This window comes from Cyclopterus lumpus, chromosome 3 (assembly GCF_009769545.1).
Source record: "Cyclopterus lumpus isolate fCycLum1 chromosome 3, fCycLum1.pri, whole genome shotgun sequence".
NCBI lineage: Eukaryota > Metazoa > Chordata > Actinopteri > Perciformes > Cyclopteridae > Cyclopterus > Cyclopterus lumpus.
The window spans coordinates 9,351,899-9,378,555 of NC_046968.1; the positions used below are offsets into that span (position 1 = coordinate 9,351,899).

At 45.1% G+C, this 26,657-nt stretch overlaps 1 protein-coding gene across 1 annotated transcript in view; it reads right to left on the minus strand.

Moving 5' to 3' along the window:
- Nucleotides 1–143: 143 nt before the first annotated feature.
- The window catches only part of tanc1a (tetratricopeptide repeat, ankyrin repeat and coiled-coil containing 1a), a 29,375-nt gene continuing 2,861 nt past the window's right edge, over nt 144–26,657 (minus strand). The window contains exons 4-29 of the mRNA XM_034560332.1: nt 25,767–25,859; nt 24,106–24,236; nt 22,198–22,322; nt 22,037–22,098; nt 21,062–21,343; nt 16,108–16,203; nt 15,639–15,929; nt 14,734–14,861; nt 12,348–12,579; nt 11,372–11,538; nt 9,932–10,240; nt 8,666–8,866; nt 8,365–8,468; nt 8,130–8,238; nt 7,629–7,751; nt 7,301–7,537; nt 6,825–7,034; nt 6,564–6,645; nt 5,103–5,236; nt 4,889–5,012; nt 4,623–4,798; nt 3,932–4,064; nt 3,308–3,399; nt 3,018–3,164; nt 1,961–2,061; nt 144–1,814 (exon numbers count right to left, since the gene is read on the minus strand). Coding sequence (XP_034416223.1) covers nt 446–1,814; nt 1,961–2,061; nt 3,018–3,164; nt 3,308–3,399; nt 3,932–4,064; nt 4,623–4,798; nt 4,889–5,012; nt 5,103–5,236; nt 6,564–6,645; nt 6,825–7,034; nt 7,301–7,537; nt 7,629–7,751; nt 8,130–8,238; nt 8,365–8,468; nt 8,666–8,866; nt 9,932–10,240; nt 11,372–11,538; nt 12,348–12,579; nt 14,734–14,861; nt 15,639–15,929; nt 16,108–16,203; nt 21,062–21,343; nt 22,037–22,098; nt 22,198–22,322; nt 24,106–24,236; nt 25,767–25,859 — 5,258 coding nt within the window. The 3' untranslated portion in view covers nt 144–445. The remainder of the gene's footprint in view (nt 1,815–1,960; nt 2,062–3,017; nt 3,165–3,307; nt 3,400–3,931; nt 4,065–4,622; nt 4,799–4,888; nt 5,013–5,102; nt 5,237–6,563; nt 6,646–6,824; nt 7,035–7,300; nt 7,538–7,628; nt 7,752–8,129; nt 8,239–8,364; nt 8,469–8,665; nt 8,867–9,931; nt 10,241–11,371; nt 11,539–12,347; nt 12,580–14,733; nt 14,862–15,638; nt 15,930–16,107; nt 16,204–21,061; nt 21,344–22,036; nt 22,099–22,197; nt 22,323–24,105; nt 24,237–25,766; nt 25,860–26,657) is intronic.

The following is a 26,657-nucleotide window of genomic DNA, read 5'->3' on the forward strand; positions in this document are numbered from 1 at the left end:
TATAATCTGCAAATATAGTGTAGACCGTACAAATATAAATGTTTTTTAAAAGACACTTAACGATAGAAATAGTCATATCCTGCCAACTAACTATCCTGCAAGCATGATTTTTTAAATATTTTTATATATTCGTGCACAAAGCTTTCTCTGACTTTTATATTTGTTATAATAAATTAAAAGTTGAGATAATAAACTACTTTTTTTTTATTTTTGTATCCCTACTTAAGGTATGTCTGGTTTTCTTGAATACACTAGTGTAGCTGTAGACATGTAAGCAAAAGCATAGTAGCCTGAGTTGAACACTGGTTCTAGATTGTAAATGCAGTGCAGCAGCTTAACTCTACAAAACAGGCTCAGGGAAGGGAGCTGTTCTCAAAGCAGGCTCCCTTGCTACCTTATTTGGGACATAGTTTGTTGAAAACAGCCTGTATCTGTACTTTGATAATCAGACGTTGGACTCTATAAATGAGCGCTTGGGTTTGATGGGAGCCATATGCAGAGCGGGGTTGTCTCTCGTTAAGCTCGTCTGTCTGTGCCTCCCGTCGGGGAAGCGTAGCTGGGAGTGCGCCGTGCCTCTGGCCTCTCGCTGGTGGAGCCGCTCTCCAAACTCCCGACCTTGCTGCTGGCTGTTTGCCTGACTTCCAGAGAGCTGCTCCTGGAATGAAGCGCGTTTGAACTCATTGTTCAAACCCTGGAACTCCATTACTGACATACTGAAACTCTCCAGCCCCCCTCCCTGCCGGCCCAGGCCAGAGGTCTGCTGGCCCTGGACTCGCACCGATTTGTCCATTACTCCCATGAAAGGCCGGGGCTTTAGGTCCGGCTTTGTCTTGAAGCTACCGCTGCTCTTGATGGGGCACGGGGCGTCCAGCACCTGCTGCCTGCCGCCGTCCGACAGGTTCCCACTGGAGGCCTGACTGGAGCTGGATCCCCTTGAGCCTGCTGTCCCCCCTCCTCCGCCACCACCCTCCCTTCTGACCTCCATACCAGAGCCCAGAGCAAGTGCCAGGCCATCCAGAGCCACAGAGTGGGTGGAGAGTCTGTCGGAGCCCCTGGAGAAGCTGGAAGAGCGTGGCTGGTACATCTGGAGAGGCCCAGGTGGGGAGGAGCTGATGGGGGACATGGGGTGATAGAGCTCAGTGGGACTGTGTCCAGAGTGTTCGTTGGCTAATCCATGGCCGATGTCAATACCGAGCACCGGCGCAGGCCTCAGGGAGGTGGAGCTATGTCTGCCTGGCAGAGGGCTGGAGGGGCCGCACAGAGAGAGAGGCCTGCCCCCCACTCTGCTCCCCGACTGGAGGGAGTGGCAGTGGTGATGAGTCCTGCTGAGGCCCTGGTTCTGGGTCTGCCTGTTGATCGCAGGAACAGGCTCGGGCAAGTCCACAAAAAGTTGGTTCTGCACATATTCCTCTTGAGGGAAACATGGCGACTGGTCCGCTAAACCAAAGGCCGCACCTCCAGGGAGGGTCCTGTTTGGAGCGTACGGATTCATGGGCCAAAATTCTGCGCTTTTGCCACACTGCAGGCTCGCCTCCTCACCTTCCTCTCCCTCCTCCTCCTTCTCCGCATCAGTCTGCTCCGCGGGGACTCGCCTCTCGAGACTTCCCTGCGAATAGACGTCTGCCTCCTCCTCTGGGGCCTGATGGTGGTGGGTGTGCGGCTCCCTGTTGTAACCCTGTGCCATGTCGTTGCTGGATCCCTTCTGATGATGTTTGCATTCCTCTTCTACCCGAACCAGCAGGCGTCGGATCTCCCGGTTGGACGGGGAGAGTCGTGCTGCTTCGTGGAGGTCTGCCAGCGCTGCGGCAAACTGCCTGGGGAGGACAGAGAAAATGAACAAAGGAACTTTTTTTTAAAAAATCAGTTAATTTACAGAGACGTAGCGTCCCGGGGAATTGCTGATTCTCGCAAGTGTTACTTTCCGTTGAGCAAAATGATATCATATTCAATGTGGTTGTACCTGCTACTTCTCTTGGCGCGGGCTCTGGCGTAATACGCTTCATAAGACCTGGGTTTGAGTTCCAGGGCTTTTGTCGCAAACTCCTCAGCTATCCCAAAATCCTGTGTGGAAAAGGTGCATTTAAAAAGGTGTATTTTAATTTGAACTCAAGTATTCGATGCAGCCCGGTGTCAAACGGAGACCACAGTCTGATCCGCTGTGTTTTTTAAGTGGCCACACTGGAATGTGTTTCTGTACTCCGAGGTCATACCAATAGAAATAGTGTTTGTGTTTGCATCTTCATAATACGGTTCTGAAAATCGAAGCTCGTTTTAATGAAACAGAAGTCTGGCTGCAATCATTTGTATTGACCAGACAGAGAGCTGCTTGTTTTTCACCCGGCTCGTTACTGCTCTCATCATCACTCGCAGGTGAATATTTAATGACACATTGTAATTCTGTCCTTGGGAGGGAGGTCAAGATGGCAGCCTCGAATGTGCAAACATTGCTGCTGAATGTTTAATGATGGTATCATGTAGTCTCTTCGCTGGCCCCTCACCACCTGCATTCTGACATAATATGAGGCTTTAGCCAGCCCACTCGCACATCCACTGTAAATAACGGAGAAAAAGAGTGCGCGAGCTGGCCTGCCAGGTAGAGTGACCTTATCACATCACATTATCTGCCCCATTATTCATCGGCCACAGTGACCCTAAGGATGGCATTTTTACACAGTCTGTTAGGACGTCTGTCATCACCAGGGTGGGTTCCCAACCTGGCTGCAGGCCATGCACATCTATCTCCATACCAACAGCACGCAGTTATTCATTATGTCACCACCTGCTTCCAGGTCCTACGCGCACGTTCTGTTTACCAGGGAGACTTGCAATTAGAGCTGAAAAGCAAAGATATTTTTACAGCGAGCTATACCGGTGCTGACATCATCTTCTAATGTTGATACAAATAAATGGTATATCTTAAGGACCCGTCTAGCTTGCCAGCCCTCCTGCCATCCGCTCAGCTTCTAATAAACCTGTTAAATAGTGCATGAGCAGTTTGTTACAGCTGTGGGCCTTACGCTGGTTTTCCTGCGGCAGCGGGAAAGGTTTAGATAGAGGGAGACCCGCAGGTCTTTGAGCCCTTTCAGCTCCTCTCCTTGGCCGTCACGGGGCAGCTTCCTCAGGGCATACTGATAACGCTGGCCTGCCTCCTTCATTCGTCCCTTCTGAGAAACACACAGGAAGAGGGAAGACCATTTCTGACAACCAATCCACAAAGCACCTCGTTTGAAGTCTATTCAACTAAGAGGCTGCAGGGTTTGTGTCGTCCTCAGCAACACGCTGTCGACAACATTCCCCCGTAATGTACCTTGTAAAGCATGTTCCCCTCCTCCATCAGCTTCTGCAGCAGAATGAGGAGAATGTCGGGTTTGGAGGAAGCCATCGCCCACGTCGCGTGACCTGGTGGAGGGGTACAAATATGTATCTTTTTATTATCGGTCTCGCCTGGTCACTTTTACTTTGCGCCTTGCATGAATCAAGTACCTGATCGATCGTGGGGAGCCGTTCTGTAGCCTTTGGGTTGATGAAGGAGAGCGACCAGGGACGGACCAAAGAGAGGGGGGGAAAAGGGGGCGAGAGAAGTTAATGTAAAACAGCTGAATACAGAGGAACAAAATACTGCATGGGAGTTAAATAGGCAAATATAACGCGACATAAATGCAGAGCGTGCAGGAGCTCAAATATAGCACATCATACAATTCTATCGGGGTCTTCATTGATTGGTTGAAGTCAGATACGATTATAAATACATTGAGTTTGGCCAGAGAAGTGTTGATTCGGCGTTGTGACATTTTAGAGGACGTAGTGCAGTTAAAGGACCCGCTGAATTGTGTGGTAAAATAAATCTTTTCTGGAACATTTGGTTTTGACTATAACATTCCTGGAGGTGTGATTTACTGTCGGGCGGTTATTGTAAGTATGGTGTTCATACCCATCTTGGACCCTTTCTTAAGCAGCGAGGCCACCAGAGCCGGGTTCTGGCAGCCGGTCGTCCGGTCTGAACCTCTGGTACCGTTGTTGTCGCCTCTCTCCAGCACCGCTCCGTTTTCCACCAGGCAATGCACCTGGCCGTGCAACGAATAATAACAGCATTCATTTAAACAGTCTATTTAAATGTGAGATTCTCGCAGTGAAAAGACTGTTTGGCATTTCAATAATTTGGTTGATTACGCTCATTATGTAACTCCATACCCGGATGATTTTGAAAAAGACTTTTGATCATCAGATAGTTTTGATTACTCTCCTGCTGATCGATAGATTACATGAATGAGAGACAAAATGCTCAGATGGAAATTAGTTTTTTTTTTTTTTTTTAACTCCACATGAACTGTGATTGCAAATTGAGGTCCTGTGTTGCAGGGGAAATTATTATAATCTTAATTTAACTAATTATGATTGATTTAATTTGTCCCAAATAGCTATATTTTTGCGAGTGTGTGGCCATTATGTATTGCTAATCATCTTTTAACACCTTTTTATGCTTGGCAACGTATTGTCAGGTACAAACTTCTTCACCAGAGTCTGAAAATGGCATCTTTTGGTTGAGAAATAATTCAAATGCAAATACAAATATTTCAAATGAAAAATTATCAACATAATGTCATCTAAAACATGAAACCCACTGCGTCTGCATCCCCGTTGAGGGCAGCGAGGTCAAGAGGAGTCCTTCCCTGTCTGTCTGGATGGTTCAGGTCTGCGCCTGCCTCGGCCAGAAGCTGCATCACACCTTTCTGGCCCTTCAGACAAGCCCAGCTAAGTGCAGTCAGCCCCTCCTGATCAGCAGAGGACAGAGAGGCACCTGGGGCCACAGACAAAGACAATATTGTTATTCAGTTCATATACAGTCAGTCACATATATTAATGTAGTTTATAATTAGGGGACGCTCACCCTTTGTCAGCAGGAGTTCAGCAGTGCTCACGTGGCCCTCGGAGGCCGCCAGCATCAGTGCAGTGCGACCCTGCTTCTCATTGACGTTGATGTCTGCATCTTGCTTCAGCAGCAACTCCACAACCTGGAGCACGATGGAGGGAAGGTGTTACGGGAGGGGGGGGGGGGAAGAGGCTGAACTGGTTCACTGGCGATGACCAAGACGCCTCCTCACCTGTGTGTGCCCGTGTTTGCTGGCGCTCAGCAGCGGGGCCATCCCCCTGCGGTTGGGTATCTGCAGCCCCGCCCCCCGCTCCAGGAGGAACGCGCACACCTCCGTCCTCCCTCGTCCCGCTGCCGCGCTCAGCACTGACAGAGGGTCGGCATAGAAACGAGGCGGGGATGAATATGTAATTGACACATTTCGCAGAGAGGTAGAAGCAGGGAGGAAAGAGAGAGAGAGAGAGAGGCTATTTCCATAATGTGTTTGATTCTAACACAGCTGTTGTACGTTCTGTTTTAATACAAATCTACAGTAACAAGTACGAGAGATCAAAACTGCACACTCTTTCTTGTTCCTCCTCTTCAACAACAAAAGGAAACAATGTCTCCAACCATAACTCCACACACTGGATACCGTTGCCCTTCTTAAGCAGCCGGTGCCACTTTGACAAACGGTGGGTACGTGTTTGTATGCGACTCCTTCAGCTCATTGAGCAGCTGTTGATAGAAGCACGGTATTGATGCTATCCTCTAACCTACAAGTGCCCTGGATAAATGACACCGTGTTTCACGTGACGACATGCTTCAGTGAACAAATCGATTGTTTATTACCGCCTTTAAAGATAAGTTATTGTCATAGGTGAGACAAAGAAAACAACAAGTAACAGGGTTAGCGAAGCCGCTGCTTTAAATGTGTAAACTGCACCAGCAAATCGTGTAATCCTTATTAAAGAAAACATTCAAAAGATACACTGTATGCTTGTGTGATTGTAACCCCTGAAGAAGTATGAATCCGTGGTTAAGTAATCAGACTTGTATCCCTGTCTGTGCATATGGACTGTAATCAGAGGATGCTCACACTAAAGAGAAACCTGAAACAACGCCCTAGCACATGCAAACGTGAATGTTTCAGAGGGCATTTCATGCTCTCACTTTCTCTATCGCAGCATTGGAGGGGACTGTGTAATAGAATTATACTCTAATGGTGCTGTAGTCAGAGATGCAGGCTTCATCTGACAAGCTTTCAGGAAATGAACCGAACAGAATTCTGCAGGCTGCACTATCGCATCTGTGATAGAGGTAAAAGTATTATAATTGAATAAAAGCTGCTTTTTAGATGCTAAAAATGTGTCTGGACTAGATATTATGTGTGATAAATTTGATGTTCCATTTTAGCCAATAACCCCCCCCAAAAAAGTCTTTACAATTGAATCATATTTTTTTATATCAACCAGAGAATACTAATATCACGATACTGAAAAAAGTAAGCTGAGATCCTGCAGCTCCATTCAAAGTGCTCACTGTGCATCCATATCAAGGCAGGTTAGCTGTTTCATATTTATTCATTGCACAGAATGCTAGACTGTGCCTAAAGTGCAACCCTAAAGCACCCTTGAGCATGACTCCAGGTCCTCACTGATGGACAGAAAGAGGCGAGAAAGCTACATTTATCTGACTGATAGGAGAAATTCACCCGTTTCTCCCCAGAGAGAGTCGTGAGCGTCCATCTGCACTGCCAGCTGTTCATCTTTCAAGTCCAGCAAGCTCTTCACCACCTGCAGAAAAACACAATTTAACATGTCCTCCGTATTGCTGGCTTGCTGCACGGAAAAGAAAACCAAAGCGCTGACAGACCACAGCAAAGTGCATCTAATAAACCCTCTACGACGCCAAACGAGGACAGGCACCATGCTCTCCGAGTGTTTTGTCGTGAGGATTGTGATCTGACACCTACCTGTGTGTGTCCCACACTGGCTGCGGCTGTAAGCGCCTGCTGTGCTGCCTGTGCTTTCCCAGTCACTGTCTCATTGCTGTGGTGCTGCTGTGGGTCGCTGGGGATCTCTGCTCCCCAATCTTGGCCCAGTAAGATGTTGATGATTTCAGCGTGGCCCTTCAGCGCAGCATGGACCAGCGCACACTGGCTACTCTTATCAGCATGGCCCACCTGGCATAAAGGGGAACACAGAAGGACTTACAACACTGGTCCTGGCCGGTACGCTGGCCTAGATCAGGCCTGTTTGTGTCATCTGCCTCCCAGAATAGATCCTGAGACTGGCTTTAAAACCAGGACAGTGGTTCAGGATACCACTGGTGTAAAGGAACTGAGAGTATTCTGTCACAGATTGAAATCGGCTTTATCCGTGGTCAGCGTGTCGGTCACGCCCTCCAAACCCACATTTGTGTCTCCTCCTCTTTGCCTGTGACACTGACCTTGGCCCCTTTCTTGCTGAGCAGGCTGACGATGTCGACGTGCCCCGCGGTGGTGGCCAGACAGAGGGGCGTCATGCCACTGTCAGTGGTACCATCTACGGGAGCACCCATTTCTAGCAGCAGGGCTACCATCTCCACATGCCCCAGGTGTGCGTGGATGGCCAGAATGGGGGCATGTCCTACCACCTCTGTACACCAGGTCACGCTAGCTCCACCCAGCATCAACAGACGACTTACCTGGAGGATGGAGAGAAGAAAAATGAATAGTGCATCTGCGTACATTAGATATATTTGGGTGTAAGAGTCCTCTAGAGCACACGTATGTCACCTTGATGTTAGGCGTGTATAGGTTCCTCAGGGAGGCCAGTGCAGCGGACAGACTGTCTGTGCTGCAGTTCACCCACATTGCCTGAAGAACGCTGGAGGACACACCTGTCTTCTTACTCAGGCCCTGCGAGTGTGTGACGGAGACACAGATAGAGAGAGAGTGATTAAGCTTGCTCACATGAGATCTGTGGTGCAGAATTTGAATTGTGTCCCCGGAGTAAAGCAGTGTGCAAAGAGTGCAAGCCATGCATGCAAACAGAGCAATATTCGCTGTGCCGTGAGGGTTTTATGAATCTGAGCAGTGCTAATGTGTGTGGGTGGTGGTAGGAACAAGGGTTCACTCTTATTTGCCTGTCTCTATGCAATAACACACAGTAAAGTGCAGGATCTTGTTTACGTGAATCCTTTGGGAATCAATGGGATTCAGACGGGTTGAGGTACAATCCGTTCCTGTCACGAACTACATCACTAGTTATGTGCACAGCATCACAGTTCCTGTTACCTTGAATATGTGAGCCTTGAGGATGTGGTGTCCCAGTTCCATCGTCTGCTGCCGGTTCAACTTGCCCTCCTGTCTGGAGAACATGAAGGCCAGGAGAGCGTGGCCACTCCTGTAGACAGATAGGATTTATGTTTCTTGACGAGAATGTACACACTTTTTACGCGGTGTCTTCACAACTGACTTAAAGTAAATTCATCTTAAGAATCTTCTGATGACCTTTGACCCTTTGTCTCACCTTGGATCACAGAGAAAGTCACTGCTTTCGCCATCTGCTCTCCAAACCAGCCACTCTCTGAAGGAGGGATGGCACAGCATCCGTGTGCCATCCCTGCGTCTCACCTACGAACACAAATGATACAGAAAATATCTTTAAATGTAAAAAGCACAATCAATTGACATGATTAACATATATATACTGTTAGTCCTCCTAAACTATCTCTAAATCCCGAGCAATAAGAGGACAACGCTGTACTTCATAGCGAAACAGAACATTCCAACCTTTGAAACTAAATCTTCCGTCATATCAAGAGTCTCACCATGAATCCAGCCAGGCTGTCTAATCTCAGCTGGAAGTCCTTCCACTCCAGCTCCCCCCTCACACTGCCTGCATTCAGCGCCCTGAACATTTGTTCATCAGTCAGTGGGTGCAGCGACGCCAGTGCCACATTAAGCACCGGAAGCACCCGTTCAAAGGCCTCTTTATCCGGAAAGCTCACGCGACACATCAGCAAGTACACCTAAAAGAGAGTCATAAGGTCAATGATGTGCCGGGTATAATCTGATAATTAAACTATCCACAAGCTAACCGGGATATGTGCTTCCTATCTGAGTTGATCTCGTAGACTCAGGTATCGTGGAACTTGGATCTTTTAGGGTATTAACAACATTGTTCAACATCCTGAAGGTAAACATGTAAATTAAAGCAACAGGGTGAAAAAGAAAACAAGTTCAAGAGCTGAATGTGCAGTATACAGATCCTGTTGAAAAGCATTGGTGTAAGCATTCCTGTACGTCTGGTGAATTGGGATAGTTAATCTTTGCTAGTTAAATAGTTAATTCTACAAATTATTTCAATATTATTATTCTATCAAGCTGTCGTATTTAACTGTAACTGCCCACTGCCTGGGCCTACACATCTTCAGCACACCATTATGCATATTTTTACATCATCAATCATAAAATCATCGCATTTCTGTGCTTTGTCTGTATAATACCACTTGTGTATTATATGAATAATAACACTTGCTCATCTGTTGTCCTATTTTACGCTGATGATTATGTCATTTTAAAATGCGCCTGTCAATATAGTCATGGTGGACTATTTATGGCGCTTTTATTAAGCCTCTGATCCTGTCATTTTCTATCTTTTATTGATCTGAATAGCGCGTGACTAAACATGTTCTCGTTTTTTGAGGAAGACATGTCTGAACAATGGCTGTCACCTGTGTACCTTGTGTGGGGATTTTATGGGCATTGATTGCTTCAGCCTCAGGCGAGATGTCGTTTCACGGCAGACAGCTCACCGGGATGACTGACAAGTGTTAAGTGTTAGACTGTGAACTTGACCAAGTGAGGAAGAGGAAGGGGAGGAGAAGGGGGCTGGGCCAAAAATACACTTCAGGTTAAATGTGTTGTTTTAACTCTAGGATTCAACCCTGTAGTTTACATAGTAAGTTAAGTAAATACTCAGTGAAACACACATTACTCCATCTGTGGTTCAACAACTTATCAGTACTTTTAGTCAACAATAATTAATACAAATACACCCTGCATGTTGGGAATCAATGCTTTACATATCTGACCTCTGACAGGGACACGGGCACCACCAGGTAGTTTCCTCCTTTCAGAGCCAGGTGCCCCTTGTGGAACAGATCCAGGGTCAGCTGAAGGTAGAGGATGGTGCCGTGGCTCCGTGTTGACAGGTGGCTGCTGAACTTGCTGAGAAGCAGCTGATCCGGGGCCGAGCCTGTCGGCGTGGTGACGTTGGAGGCAACCTGGGTACTGCTGCTGACCCGGTGATGGATGTAGTCACTTAGGTCAGCTCCAAGATCGCTGCTGTCTGGCAAGATGTCCAGAGAGATGCCAGAGAAGGGAAGGAGAGTCGTGATTTCCTGCAGGAGAAGGAAACAGATTAATTATGAGTACTTGTTGGTTACCACACACCGGCACAACCACCTCAATATTTAAGGAATAGTATAGCTTCATGTCTTTGGAGCATTAGCTAAGGATAAATTAAAAAGCACTAAAACAGGGTGCCAATCCTCAGATGCTGTTGCCTCTGACTCACGCAGAGCAATTGGGTACAGTACAGTAAATAGTGTGACAATGACTCAAGCTCCAACATTGCTCACAGGCATCTCTCAGAGTCACATTTCATCTCCTCTCTTGCCACCCTCAACTGCTCTACACCAGGCATAATCAGCTATGAAAATCCATATTATTGCAGCTCAGTTCCTCATTAACGAAGAATGACATTTTGGTTTGACGACAAGTAATTGACCAGTTGTCGTGGACATCGCTCCACTTGAGCCTTTCATCCCCGCTTGTGAAATATCCAGGTTGGTATTATGCAAGAGCTCCTGTGAAATGGCTGGTAAAAAAAAGAGGAAGACAGAAATATGATGCAATCAGGAATCGGGGATACTGGGAGCTGAGGTTGACCTTTAGTTGCCACTCAGCATTTTACTCACCACAATTTTGTAAAATGTGTAAAATGTGTTGGGTAATTACATTTGATTTGATTAAAGTTGACTATAGTGTGCTATATTGCTTTTGAAGAACTAGCTTTACAACTCTTTTAAATGTGTGACCACTGTAAACACTACAGTCATCAAATATTTAGCTCAGGCAATGTTGTGAAGGTTGGGATCTTCATCTTTAAATTTCGGTATTTAATGCTTGCTGACTTCAAATGTATCATAAAGAAAATGACCCCAAATGTGTTTTGTGTATTCCCCAACACTAATCAAATGATATAACCGGCTGGCTGGCTGTCACGCTCCAGACTCCCAGCAGACTACTATAGTATTACCACCATTCAGGGCGTAATCCATGCGGCATTTGGAGGCCTGGCTTTGGCATTGGACAGATGCGTCCGCTGTTTGGTGGGATTACCAACCGGATTGAGAAAATACATCAAACTAAAGAGATTGACGATGCCAAAAGCCGCAATAAAAGGACAATCATTTACACAGTGAGCTCAGACCAAAGAAAAGGGCATTGAGAATTATAATTTCACTCACCACCAGGCCCGTCCTGACTGTGACCACCAACTTCAGCCAGAGAGGAAATTTGGAGACTATTTTGGTAATGAAAGTGGCGATGGTGTCCCCATAGTCTGGTTTATGGAATTCTGCCTCATTAAGACTGTCAACCAATATGATGTAGTCTTCTTCAGGTAGCCTGCGCTCTGAATAAAACAAAGAAGAAAAAGAGAGGTTGAAGCATATTAAAAGACCAGATATATTAACTTCACAGACAAGAAGCACATTATGACAGATGATCCAAATCCTTTCATGACTAAAAATGTTTTAAAGCACAGGATATGTTGCGAAAAGCAACAACTGCTGATATTGATTATATTCAGCTAAAAGGGGCCAGAAGCCATTGTTTTTTATTAGCTTGACACAGGACATACCCATCATGTTTCACATAATATAAACTGTCAAGGCATCCCTGTGAGCCTGCGACGACTAATACACTCAGGCACAAGGGCTCTCCATTTTTTTCCTAACCTACTTAATAGTGATGGAGTAGACAAAACACTCCTCTGCCCAGACTGCGGAGGGCCCGTAATAACACATCAATCTAGTTTTGACTACATCATGAGAATCTGAGGTGACTAATATTGCCGTAACAATAGCTGCCTTTCCGAGTATTTTGTGACCTTGAAATCCCGCGGGATGATCATGATTCACCGGGGCAAAAATATCACTCATCATTTCTCCATATAAATGACCTAACATCTGTTTCACACTCAACACTGTTTCAAATCGTTGACCTTAACGAGGGAACATAATCCATGGGCCAATCATGGAGTCATTAATAGGCAATTTCACACAGGAGATGGCAGTAGGCTCCCTAATTGCATGGTGAAGGGAGCAGACAGTTTCCCACCTTAAACATTTTAAATATCACATTTGTGTTAATGTGTGTATAGGTGTGTGTGTGTGTGTATGTGTGTGTGTGTGTGTTTGTGTGTGTGTGTGTGTTCCTTACCCTTGCGCAGGCTGGCTATGGGCTCTAAGATACCCTTACGGAAGGCAGCGATGGGGTCTTGAACGCAGGATCGCAGGCTGAGTGTGTTTTGTAGCTGAGGCTCTTGTACCAGCAGCTCCCTGTACGGGGCGAGCTGCGGCGCTCTGGCCAACAGGGCTGCGACACTATGCACAAACTCTGGCACCAGGCAGGTGTAGGTATTGTCAGCCTGACAGAAATGGTAGGCTACCACCTGACAAAGAAACGAGGCAGGTAAAACACGTAAAACGCAAAAAAATCAGTGTATATCACACACATATCTGTATTTGGCTCTAAAGCTGTGTAGCCGTTAATGGCCTGGTTGGAAATAGATCAGCAGGTTTTAACATTGGGCCATATCGCATGATGTTGGTGTATCTAATGGGAGGAGCTCCACATGAATATGAAGTTGTCTCTGGAATCAAATGGGGAAACTCTTAAACTTCAGACTTATGTCAGTTTTTTTCATGCACTTCCCCTTGAAGGAAAATGTGTGATCAGGTAATACTGGGATACATAAATAAAATGGACTTGACAAGCTTTCGATTGTACCATCTGGCATGTCTGCATATCAAAGTAAAAAACATTTACACCTCTGTGCTTTTAGTCTGCAGCATATTTGTTTACTGGCAGCGTTATTTGTTTTGGCAAATCTGAATCATCTGAAGTCTTGCTGCTTTGGCTAGAGCAGTTACTGCATAATATTGACACCTGAATTACGTCTTAATCTGATTTATCTTGGTGTTATTTAAGTATAGAAATCATATTTGCCAAAATCATAGAGGTAGCGGAGTCATAACATATCTCGTGAAACTCAACTATGGGAGCTTCATTTAATATTACTGCATCTATTAAACTCTTTCAGCAAAGAGTTGGCTTATTTGAGCCACACACAAGAGTCTCAGACATGAAAGGTGATTTTTGCAATAAAGGAGCCAAACTGAACAAAAGCATAAAACACAAACTGTCTGGCTGGGAAATCATCTGTAAACAGTGAGTACATTTTTGCAGAAAAACAATAGTATTCAAAACAAAATCAATAGTATTCACTCGTAGGGCTTAGATAGGTCCAAGCCTTGACCATGAGCAAACATCCTCACCATCACAAGTAGCCTGACTAGTTCCCATGGAAACTCTTATTGAGGCCAAGTTAGTCAATTTAGCAGCTTCCATGTCATCTATGTGATGCAATCAGCAACATGTTCGACATTTGCCCCAAAAGAGACAATTCTATGACATTCAAAGGTTGTGTCACAAATGTGCAGCCCCATAGCTCTTTAAAACAGTAGCCATGCTGTGTGTATCTCTTTGAATTGATCCCTGTTCAGTGTTTTGTGAAGGCTTGTAACGATCATAGCTCCCTACAGTACAGTACTGTTTATGATGCTGTATTATATTACTGTGCTTTCAAATCCAGATCCAGGCAGCTGAGGATAAGTTGCATCTATAGGGCATACCGACAATGTCAACATAATGTTACCTTTTGTATGTTTCACTGCAGGTGTATCAACAATTTGCTCATAAATTACAAGAACGTTGAAGAAGTGCCTTGTGTGTAAAATTGTGAGTGTATCTTTGTGATGACCAATTTGGAGATTTTATTTTTTGAAAGACAGGGCCTTTTAGTCATCACTTAAGCTACTTCTTTGGTTTTGGGCTTAACAATAAAATTGTGTTTAAGTCAAGTCAAGAGTCTGGGATGGGGTGAGGCATGTAGTTCTGATGATTAAAAGAATAGTTTGCCATTTATACGTCGGCCTTCTTGTGGATAGTGAGATGAGAAGATCGATACCACTCACGTATCTGTTCATTTAATGAGAAGCTACCGCTAGCAACGGGTTAGCTTAGCATAAAAAACAGAACCGGGGAGACAGCTAGCCTGGCTCTGTCCGAGGGTAACAATCTACCACCTCCTCTAAAGCTCACTAATGGCTCACGAACATGATCTTTTGTTTCATTTATACAAAAATGTAAATTCTTCCTGTGAGCAATAACTTCCTTGAGACTTCGCTAGTTGCCTAGCAACTGCTCCTGGCAAAGAAATAGTCCGGCACATAACCTACCGTAAAATAATGAAATGTAGTTTTTAGACCTTGGTTACTGTCTACGGATTAAATAAACAAGATATTGCCAGTGAACTACAGAGGTGCTGGTGTAAAGATGTAGAGAGAGACAGATGTTTCCCCCCTGTTACCAGTCTTAAAGTCAAGCTAAGCTTCAGATGTCTATTTGGCATAAGGACATGAGAGATCCTCTCATTTTACTCTCTGCAAGAAACCAAAGAAACGCTTTAAAGGTTAGAGCTGTAAAATGAGGGTCCCCACTTGTGTAGAAAAACAAACGCGTGTGTGTGTGTGTTTTGAATTACCTTGGCAGCGAGGCATCTGACAGTCTCCTTTCTCTGTGCTGTGCTTTCGCTTGTTCCTGCAGCAGCACTCTGGTTGGGTTGGGAGTCAGCAGGCTGCTTGGAAGCTGCTTTCCCCTGCTTTTCCCCACCTGAACAGAGCGCAGGGCAACAACAACAAACGCAAAGCTGCCATTTATACTCGTTAGATGAAGTCTCTTGTGGAAGCATAGGAACGCCAGGAGTGAAGTTGAGAAACAATTAAACTGCTGCAATTAATTAATGCATCTGTAAGCAAGACTAGCAACTATGGCTGCGCACCTCATGCTATTTCCCCTTTGTTAAATGCGATTCAAAACGACAACATCAAGTACAGATATCAGTGAAGATGGAAAAGGAATGGCCCCGTATTCTTTTCAAACACTATTTTAGTTTTCCCTCTTCAGTACTGGTTTGCCCTCAGTCTGTAATCTAAAAAAGAAATACTTGTTATTGCAGTAGAGGAGAAGGCCAAAAGAAGATGATATCGGAAAAAGGATATGTTTCCTATTCGTGGCCGTACTTTCTGTGTGTCTCGGCATACAACACGCATCTATTGTGCAATGTTCAAAACCTGGCTCAAGTCAAGTCAAACGTTATTGTATCATGCCCCTCATGATAAGAAAAGAAGGGGAAAAAACATCTCAGTCTCCTTACACAACTGCAATCAGCAGAGAAACCTCAGGGGAGAACTTGAAAGAAGAGTGCGTGACCCAGTTACCAACTCCCTCTCGAAAAGTGATATTTCCCCTAAAATCTTACAGGAATCTGGAGCACACTGGAAAATGTATGAATTCAACTTACAGAGTTCTTAATGTGTTCTTACGCGAATGCTTTGAGACTCGCCCAAAAACAAGTTACGCTGCTCCGAATAAAGATAGGAGTCTTACATTTAGGGGAGGAACCGGGGCTGTGAGGGATGCTGGGACCTCCCTGTGGCGTGCGCATGCCCTGACAGCTGAGTGTCACCAGCCGCCAGACGATAGCAGTCTTGCCGGATCCTGCGTTACCCACGATGACAGCACCGCGGCCCTCGCAGCTGCTTGTTTGACTAAGGACCTCCTCCAGACGCGTGAAGAGCCAATCCCGGCCGACAAAAGGTGTCTCTGCGGTGATGCCGGGGACTTCAAACAGCAGCGGTTTAAGCATGATGTCGGCTTGCTTGAATGGCACCAATCTCCCTGGACGGGGGGGAGAGGAAAGAGTCAGAGCCATATAATAATGGGTCATTTAGGCAGTGACATTGGGGAAGTGCATGCTCCACATAGATCTGCCGATGTGTCCGCAGCAAGCTATATTTACACACTGATTTCACCCTGAGGCTAAGCTTCCAAATACCTTTGGAGTCATCACTTGTGCGTCCAGCTGTGTTGTGTTTGCGGACCGAGCTCCTGTGTCCAGAGGCCCTTTGGTTGTCCAGATAACTCAGATCCTCCAATCGAGTGGAGCTGGTTGCTGCAAAAAAAAAAAAAGAGAGCGGGCGGGGAATGGATTGAGAGTGTGAGAGAGATGCAGGAAATGTGCAAAGATACACATGCATACCACACAAGTGTCAAATTCATCGCACAAATCAATTATTGTATCCATGGAGACGTGAGACACAAACAGTTGTTGCGCTCCCTGCTCAGTGACCTTGAGAGGAGAAAAAAGAGGCAAAGAAGAGAAAACGAATCATCTCCCGTTCTGTAATCTCAAGCTTACATGAGTCTGAAATGTCCAAATGTTTCTTTTGTCTCACACGTCAGGACACAGAATCGGTGGTGATCGCTGGAAACACATCGCCAGCTGCAATGCAAATGCAATGCATCGGGACTACACGCATTCTTCTGAATAATAAACGATAAGAAACACCAACAAAATGAAGAAAACGTCGTACAGAAGGGCAAGAAGCCAACGCAATTCTCTCCCACGTCCCCCTATCCATCCGCCTACTCACGCTACAGTTTACAGGTCAGCCAGGCTTACTTTCTGCAGTTCTCAAGACATTTAGCGGAGGTTTCAGTCCAGGCGGTTGTGAAGAATAAAGAAATAGGCTTTGCGTTATAAGATGGTTATTGAATTGTGTGACCTGACAGAAATTATTATGATCTTTTTCTCTTTTCACAGCATATAATTGTGCAACAGAACACAGTGTGACAAACTGTAGGAAGCCCTGTACATTAAAACAACACTGCAGTAAAAACAGATGTGTAATGCTGATGGTAAGGTGAGGTGTTCATTCTTGAACCTGTAGTTTCTGGTGGTTTTGTATTTGATTACACTAAATTGTTTCTTATGTTTTTGTATCTTTTGAAAAAATATGTTATTGACAAAATATTGCAAACATACTTCTACATATTGGAGTTCAGTACAACTACGATTAACGAGACGAAAAAACAACACATGAGATTTAAAGCAAGTCTGACTTTTTTTCAGGAGCTATTTAATTGCATGTTGTGTTGTTACATGTTTACTTTGTTATTGTTGTTTTGGCAGGTTTTGCCTTTATTTACTTGTTGCCAGGATTTACCTGGGAGACAGACAGCACACACAAGGAAATAGAACGCAACAAACATGGGTATGATTCAAACTCAAGAGACTAACTAACATGAGAATGTGAATATAATATTTAACTTTTCCTGAATGTGGATTAAGCGTCAGATTGAGGCTCCGACAGTAACATTTCAGTCTTGGTCAGCTCTCTCTTCGCAGCAGACAAAAGGTAAAGAAGCTGTTCTAGTCTCGGCCTGGACTAGTCCTAGTTCCTCTGTTGATCCAAGTTGTTTATGCGCGGTGGAGAAAAAGATAACTTGATAACTGTGAATGTCTATTCTTAGTGGGACCTCTTGGGTTATAATGATACTGGTTTTATGAATATTTACGTTTTCTCTAAATCATACTTAGATGATGGAATAGCAAATGGCATTAATAATAAAGTATGTGTAATTGCTACCAAAGAAGACTCACGCTGCATTGAAAAATTAGTCTGACTAAAAACCTATTGTTATTTCAAGAGTTTTCAATGGCCAGTCACAATCCGGTCTATTTCAATGGTTCATTATTATAATATAAAAAAACCTCTAATCCCGTGAGAGTGGGATAAAAAAAAAAGTCTGCGTTGCCCTCATCTATGAAACTCTGTAGATAGACCAATGAAGCAGGAGAAGTCCCTGAACAGATGATGACCTCACATTTACTATAATCACTTTAATCACATGTTAAATGCAGTCATAGATAATCTCAGAGCATCTGAGGGAGCTGCAACACATCGCTGAGCTGTTATAAGCTTAAAGCTTTAAAACAGCAATTATGGTCTCGGCCTGAAGAGGCTGGCCAGGAACGTCCTTAAGCATCCTTCATCATGACAAATCACCACACACTCAGGCGTGAGCTACACAACATGAACTCTGCTTGTGCTTCATGTGGTGTAACACTGGACAGTTTCCCTTTCTCGTTTGCTTCGAACAGAGAGAAAGACACTGCGGTACACACAGTCCCACCACCCGTTCAACACTTTGGCAGATCAGATCATATTCTCATGCATGTAGCATCCCTGTGTGAGTCCATCGTTCAGCAGCAGCAGAGTGAGAGAGTGGTGTTAAGCTACTGAGTTCATATTATAATTTACAGGGCTTTTAAGAGCACATGCAACCTTCTGTGTGGAGTATTAGTGGACAATGAGGGGCTCCCTGATGCAAGACGAATCAATCACGGCGTAAACGCCACAATTATGATGATAGAAAAAAAAGATCGGGGCCAAGCAAGTAATAAACCCTGACACACTGAAAACATGAAATCCCTTTCAACAGGTAGAAGAGGGCTTTTAGTACAGGGGACGCGGAATAAATTACCCGTTATTGTCAAGCAAGAGATATAGTGATGAATCGAAAGAACATCCACAGTGAGAGGATGAAGAGCAGTCTGCAGCAAAACAGTGTGAAGGAGGTGTGGAGTGGGATGAGAGAGAGAGCTCGCCGGCTAAAGACAGCCAGGCCAAATGGCTGAGCGGACCAAGGCTCATCCTTGACAGTCCAGCCTGATGGGACCCTGTCCACCACACTCGCTGCCTGATGAGTGTTTGATTACCCTCCAACCCCTGGTGATCATTCAACACTTTAAAGGTCAACTCCGCAGCCCTTGCCAACACTCCCAGCATGCCTGGTAGCACCAGTCCCTCATGAGCAACCCAACACGCACTGACTCTACGCAACCTTTTCAAACTTGATGGAATTGTGCGACATTTTGGGAAATGCGAGTTTGACGATGAAGATGAATTTTACTTCTCTGTCGGTCCGTTATAAGGCTTCAGCTAGCACCGGGTAAGCTAAACTTAGATTAGCTCAAAGGCTGGAAACGGGGAACTAGCTAGCCGGGCTCTGTCCAAAGGTAAAAAAATCCACCTACCGGCATGTCATATATTGTTTTTTTAATATATACATAAACCAAAGTGCAAAAACAACAATTCACCATTTTCCAAGTGGTTATATGCCACAACATTTATTGGCCGGGACTAGCAAACAACTTACCGTACAGTGGAGTCAAACTAGCTTTTCCCCCCCCCCCTGTTTTTGGGCAAATAAGTATAAATATACTGTATTTCCCAAAGTATTCTTCTAACTTGAATTTGCAGATAGGTCTGCTGCATTGTTCCATTATCAGAAACAGGATGCGCCAGTGCTCTTATAGGCCAGTAGCCCTGACCCAACACTTCAAAACCACCTTAAGGAGGATCGCTAATTAGAATACCAGGAAAACACACTGACAGCATGGACTACACTACACAGCGAATCTACAGTTGATGCATCTTCAGCCTCTGACTGGTTCACAACGAAACATATATATATATTTTTTTTGCTTTATTTGTAAGTGCTTTTACCACTCTAGCTGCCGGCAGCCATCATACAGCACGACGCTTCTTGCCAAAAAAGGACCCAGTCTCTGCCCACTGGGGTGCTGATGGAGCAGGTAACTTCTATTGACTCTGCAAACTTTTCGTATTCCTGTGCTTGCAACAATCCTCATTTATCTCAGGAAACTTTGAGAACATGAGCTACTGCCACCCGTGCCATTAATTCTGATTATGAGGAACTAGAGGTGATGGACCCACCATTTATTCAAGACTTTAAATTTTGCATTGAATAATTGGAAAGTTAAACCTGATCATCTGCAGTAAAAAAAAGAAAAAGAAAAAATATATTTTTTATTTTTGTATATATATATATATATATATATATATTGATGTTCTGCTAACATTGATGTTAATGTTGCTACAATTTCATTATACAAAATACGTCACACATCTTTTAAGATCGCCATAAAATGTAGCACTGGATAATATGTTGATAACACCTCCAATCATTAATTATCTGTCGCCTGATTATCTTTGTTGTAGCAGGACAATATTGCTGCGATAACAAATACATTTTTCATCTGGGAATAATACAAATGTTGCTCTTAATAGATTTCATAGTTTATATACCGTTCCTCTTTCAAATCTTGCATGAATGTGGAGTAAAATCGTATCGCCACAGAGCAGCTACAGTGCTTCATCTTTATTCTGAATTTCATCAAGGGTGCCTAAATGAAAGCACCAGCTGACAGAAAAAACTGGCAGGCGTTACTGTGAATCCACTCCTTAGGGAATCTCTTCTTTTGCTCCCACCACAAATGAACTGACATCTAAGAGAAGAAAAAGAGCCTTGTGCACTAGTAAAGATCGTGACTGGAAAGGGAGGGGGATATTTTTATGACAACTGGAGGCCTCCCAGGACATTTAACTGGTCCTGCTCACTGTGTGCATCCAGCCTCAGTGGTATGTAGAGCACCGACTCACGGTGCAATGAAGTTTAGCTCTGCCTCACAGAGATCTTGCAAATTAGGCTTTTGCTCTCAAACATCAATTCAATCAATCTGCCATTCAGTCAATATTTATCAGTCTATTAATTAATCACCCGGGTCACAGCTGTCACATTCATACTCATTCATTAACCTACTTCATCTACAAAACAATTGAGACTCACTCACTCTACAAAAATAGAAGTGTAAAAAGGGTACGGTGTAGTTTAACAGGGGCTTTTGTGTGGGACTATTTCTCGGCTCGGAACAGTGACTTCCTGGAGCTCTCCGCTGGTTGACTGGCAACCTTGAGGTGACGGCATATCTAGAGGAAATATAATGTGTTAATTAGTGAGCTATAGAAGAGTTTGTTCCCCCTTTGGACAGAGCCAGGCAAGCTGTTTCCCTTCAGTCGTTATGTTAAGCTAAGCGAACAGGCAAAAGAAAAATAATTTAATCGCAGAATAACAGATGACCACATAAGAAAAGGTAAACGTACCTGCCACTGAATTCGGACGGGACATCACAAGGAAGGACGTGCTGTGTATGTGGTGCTGTGGGAGTGGTCTTTTTGGCGCTGGTGGAGTCCTGGGCTCCATGAAGTCCGATCTAGGTAAGGCCTCATCTGGTTGGGGGGTCAGAGTGTCCCTGGTCAGCCCGGGGTGGCGGTCCTCGCATGCATAGCCCATGACACCAGCACCGCCTCCCGGGCCTTCATCCTTCGTCAGAACCTCACTGGAGGCGCTGCGCTCCTCATTCTCAGAAGAACTAGTGATGGTTGCTGAGCCGCAAGAAAATATAGGTTAGGTTGTAAGTAAGTATGGCAGCAGTAAAAAAAAAAGAAAACACACTTCTAAAGAAGAACATATGGCATGCTCACTTGCTTTTTCTTTTTCCCAAAATTAAGCATTTCCTTCCACTTCAACAAAACACATTCACTCAAACAGTAAAATACATCTAACTGTTGTATCAGCTGTACACTCAATATTCATCAATCAACGAGTTGTATTAAACTTGATGCACCTCATGCACTTTTTTTAAAACTATAAATACAAACTCTATTTAGGGAGAACGAAGTGTCCTATTTTAAGAGAATCAGACCCATAAGCAACAAAGACAGCAGTGTCCCAGATTTGACAGGAGGGAGCTGAAACCTTGAGGCTGAAGTGGCACAGGCAACACAGAGAAGCTAGCTGTGGGGTAGGGGGTACACATTTAACGAGGACTTAAACGTAAGTTTGGTTGCGTCTAACAGGTCTATCACCATTTAGGAAAGTGCTGCATTTTGGATAAGGTAAGTGGTCGTTTTAAGCACACTCTTCTTTCTTTCTTTTTAACATCTATGCACGGCTGGGCTTCGGTATTGAACACGCTCCACCTCGCATCCAAAACTGAACTCGCACATTGTGGATAGACGCCGGTTTAAAACCTGGACAGGATTTTCCAACGGATACACAGCAGCAAAACCCCTCACCTATGATTCCACTGTCCTTGCTCCCCAGGGTGGAGGTGGAGCTTTCAGATGGAGGCCCAGGGCTAATGGGTCCCGGAGCAGGGCAAGGGGCAGAGCTGGGTACAGTGTCGGAGAGGGTCCCACTGGGGCTGGGGCTGTGTGGTGAAGTTAAGGGCAGCAACGGCTGGGGCGAAGGCTTGCCTCCGACACTGGTGCTCAGGGTGGAGCAGGGGCTGTCTGAACAGGGGGAGGCAGTGCTGCAGGTGAGGGTGGAGCTGGGACTCCCCCCCTGGGCAGAGGTATCACACTGGAGAGAAACAAAGAGCAGAAATATACTGATACAAGGACATAAAGTGAGGATGAGGAGAGAATCCCAGGGAAAGAGAAAAAAACGTAGGGATATTCTTCTGTTATGAAAGTGTAGTAAATCAGTTGTCACTTGGCACTCTTTTCTAACAGCACTCCACTCGGCATGACAGTGTTTGCCTTTGTGCACTGTTTTGTGGGACTGAGTATGTTTGTGAGTGTACACAGATGGGAAATGAAAGGATAAATCCAGTTATTTCCATCCTGGCTGTCATTTCCCCAGTTTTTCATGATGACTGCCGGCTGCGTTCAAAACTAACTCACTCGCTGTAGACATTTATAATTTACTGTCTAAGTCATTGTACACACAATTCTGCTGCTCCACACGGGGCTGATTTCACAAAGACGAAGGGAAATGTGAACATTTTTCACAGGTGACAGGATGTATTTTAAGTCGGGAAGAATCCAATGAGCACAGCATCAGACTGCCTGGATGAGGGTTCGACGTAAAATTATCACACTGTATGCAAGTTTTAGGAAATAGGAAATGACATTGGATGATGGGAGCATTACCGTGTTTGTTACTGTGTTTTTAAAAGGACGTGCTTCAATTGTTCTTTTGAGTTTGTGCATGTTTTTTTTTATCAATACCTGGAGCAACTGCGTGGTTAGCTTTTACAATGAAGCAACACACTGACATCATTGTGACAACAAATAGAAGAGACAGTGAGAGATTGTTTTTCAAGGCGTATCACGGCTCCATCTCTACATTATTATAAATACAGAGAGCCTTCTCCACTTTTCATGAGTTAAGAGGATAAATACATTAAACATATGTAATAACATGTTCATCTTCACAACATATTGTAACCTACCCTGCTATATATCATGTTATGTTACATTGTGTATTTGTTTTTTCATTGTGTTGTTCTCAGAGGAGGAAAACACATCTTTTGCACATACGCGTTCCATATGTTTTAATGTATAATATTTACCATTGTCTCTTAAAGAGGCCTTTTAAGAATAATTGTAAAACCAGCTGACGTTGATTAATGCATGTGACCTTTTCCCAGCAGGAAATGACCCATGGAAAATGTTCAGAAGAGCTTAAGAATCTTCTCGCAGCCTCTTTTCGACATTTTTGTTAACAAATGTTTTTTCTAAGAAAAAGGTAGTGTTCTTTGTGTTGGTTTTGCTTTTAAATAATCCTTCTCATTGTAGTTTGGCCACATGCATTACAGGTCTCCTCATTACTGATGCAACATTTCTGCAACACAGAGACCGTAGGGAGACAAGGCAACAGAGTTGAAGCGGCTCACTGTTATTCCCTTTATGCCACAGCCTCATCTATCTGAGCCAGGACAACCCACATTCCTCATATGAGCCTCGCTATCTCTGTGAAACTGAATGAATCTGGAGCTCAGGTGGTGGAATGAGGCTGAGAAAATGGGCCACGGCTGAGCAATGCTAAGGCACAGAGATGAAAGCACATGCAATAACACACACACACACACACAGCGGGGTTAAAGTGATAGGGCTCTGAGTCCATAAATGGAGCGCCCGTGGAAGCATAGCAACGCAAATAATAACGCTCCAAAATACATATTAATACAACGGTCAAATCCCACATAGTATTCAACTCAATTTTTTCTTCGCACTCAGCTCTATTTGTAATGTTTAAAAAGAAACTAAGATCCTGATGACAATGTGAGGGCTAAAAAAAACCCATCCATCACCCTTTTCTTATGACAGCAAGGAGCCAGTCAATCGATAAGCTGCCCTACCTTCTTTTCCCTCCTGTCCTCCATTGGAGAGCTAGCAGTGCCCGGCGTTGCTTCTCCCAATAAGAAGCATAGTCTGGTCATCAGTTCCTGGGTAGAAAGGGAGGAGCCCAGCTGAGGCTCCACGTGGAGGTCTGGAAGAAGTACACATTCAGGACACACAGATTAACAAGCAGAATGAAGGCCAGATGACGCCGACGCCGACGCTCAGCCGACGCTCTCGTTTCAGGTCAGCTTGCTCGTATAGGTTCCCACCCAAGTCGGCATCACCCGTGGGCTGCGAGAGACGTCTGCATCCACAGGTCAGCACAGCCCCAGCTGCCCTGATTATGAATGCAAAGACCGTGCCTTTCCAGTCACCCCGGCTGAGGCAGCAGTGAGGGGTTGTGTGAGGTTGTGAGTTTGCCCGTGCACACGCCTGCCAGGTGCTCTCGGTTTAAGAGACGGCTTGTGAATTTCAATGAGAGCAGAGCAGAAAGAAGGAGTGCCTTGGCTCTGCCTTCCCTGTTGCTCCGGGGGGAGATTGGCTGACACAGGCCATGTGCTGCATTCATTTATCACTGTTTAAGGCTCCCCCGATGCTTTGACCTCCAACCCCCGGCTCCTCTCAGGTCCACGCTCACCTCTGCCGAGCAGAGCAAGGCTTCAGCAGCGTGCGCATCTCGGTGCTTCTCACAGCTGAGCAATACAGCCCTCCGTTCTCACGCCTCACCTATGTGCCGTTATCAGCTGAGTAACATGCATATTGAGTAGGCATATAAAGAGGATGACAGGAACAGCTCACTCCTCCTCGCAAACATCTTTTGCGTTCAGACATTCATTTAGCACTCCCTCCACTGATTCCTCCTCGCTCTGCCTTGCTGGCTCACTCCCCCCCCCTTTCAAACGCCACTGCATCACATCGCTCTCACATTCAAAGTGTGTTCGACGGCAGCCACAGACTTGAGGGGATCAAGGTCAGTTCTGAGAGGCAGCCTGGTCAGTTTTGTTGCGTAAAGCGCCCCAGTTCTAGCCCCAGTCGATATACTCTTTTCACTTCACAGCTTGAAAAGCTGCTGAAGACTTGTAGGAAGGGCTGGATGTGTATTTCAGAGAGGGGGAGGAGAGAAAACTTTGCATTTAGTCAGCAGTGCACTGGGATCCAATCTGGAGTAACATGAGGACACACTGAATGTCCAGTACTATTCATCAAACCACCCAGCAGTTGCCATTGGAAACGGGAAGCTGAGAGGTGCCTGGCAACCGGGATAGAAGATGCCTCATAAAATCTGTTTAGCCTAAGGATAACCCTCCGGTCAAACACAGAGAGAAAGCTGGCGGAGATGTGGGTATTTACACCAGTATTGCTTTTAATTAATCTAACGGCACAAGCAGCATGCAGAGAAGTCAGGGCAAGGACTCCGGAGAAACTGTGAGAAAACAAATCCACTCTCAATGAAACACTGAGGATTACGTCAAACCGTCACTGTCCCTACATTCATCTGACAAGGAAAACTTAATGCAACGCCTTTTAGATGTCGTTAAAACACAGCCACACACTCGCTTTCTCATGCTTCTCGTCATTCACTCACCTCCACGCCGTTTACTGTCATTCAGCTTCCCTGATCAATACCTGGAGGAACAGAAATGACGCAAAGCACACTCCCACACACTGCTGTTCTCACCTCTGCGGTCTGTCCTGCCACGGCACGAGGCAAAGACGAGAGGTTCTCTCGCGTCGGGGGAGCCATCCACATCCTCCAGCTTCCTTACCCGTCCTTCGGCCAGACCGGAGAGGGAGACGGGAGAGGGAGGGAGATCAGGCAGGGTGGGAGAGAGGGAGGGATTGAGGGTGGAGATAAGGAGGGGATATGAAAGAAAGTGAGAGAGAGAGAGAGAGAGAGCGAGAGCGAGAGCGAGAGAGAGAGAGAGATTAAACCACCCCAGATGAGATCTGTGGTGCAGAATTTGAATTGTGTCCCAGGAGGATAAAGCAGTATGTACAGAGAGCAAGCAATGCATGCAAACAGAACAATGTTCACTGTACCGTGGGCGTTTATCTATAATATATTAACATTGCTAATGTGTGTGAGTGTGTGCGTGTGCGTGTGATGACAGCAATGCACTCATATTGATGTGTGTGGGTGTGTCTCAATTTATGCATCAACATCTGAGGGGTTCTTGGAAGCGCAGATTCTTTAGGATCATTGAGGTGTTTGGGAACCCTGAAATGCACTGAACCTTTATTACTCAGTGTTTGAATCACGCACGTGGAAACGCTGCTGAATTCACACACAGTTTGATGTTTGATCGGCCACCGATAACACGTAGGCCATGACAGCGTACACCTTGACTTGCTGTAGTTTTCCTCGTCATGTGCGTTGAGTGTACTGGAGGAAAACGAGGCAGCAGTGACACGTAGCGGTGCCTCCGTGTGGCGGACACCGCCACCTTGTGCTCCTTTTTAGGCCGACACGCTTTGTTTTCTTCTCATCCAACAGTTACGAGAGCTTACATGCTTATACGTTGTCACATGACTTATTTTAGGTCATTACACTTTAAAATAGCATCTTTAT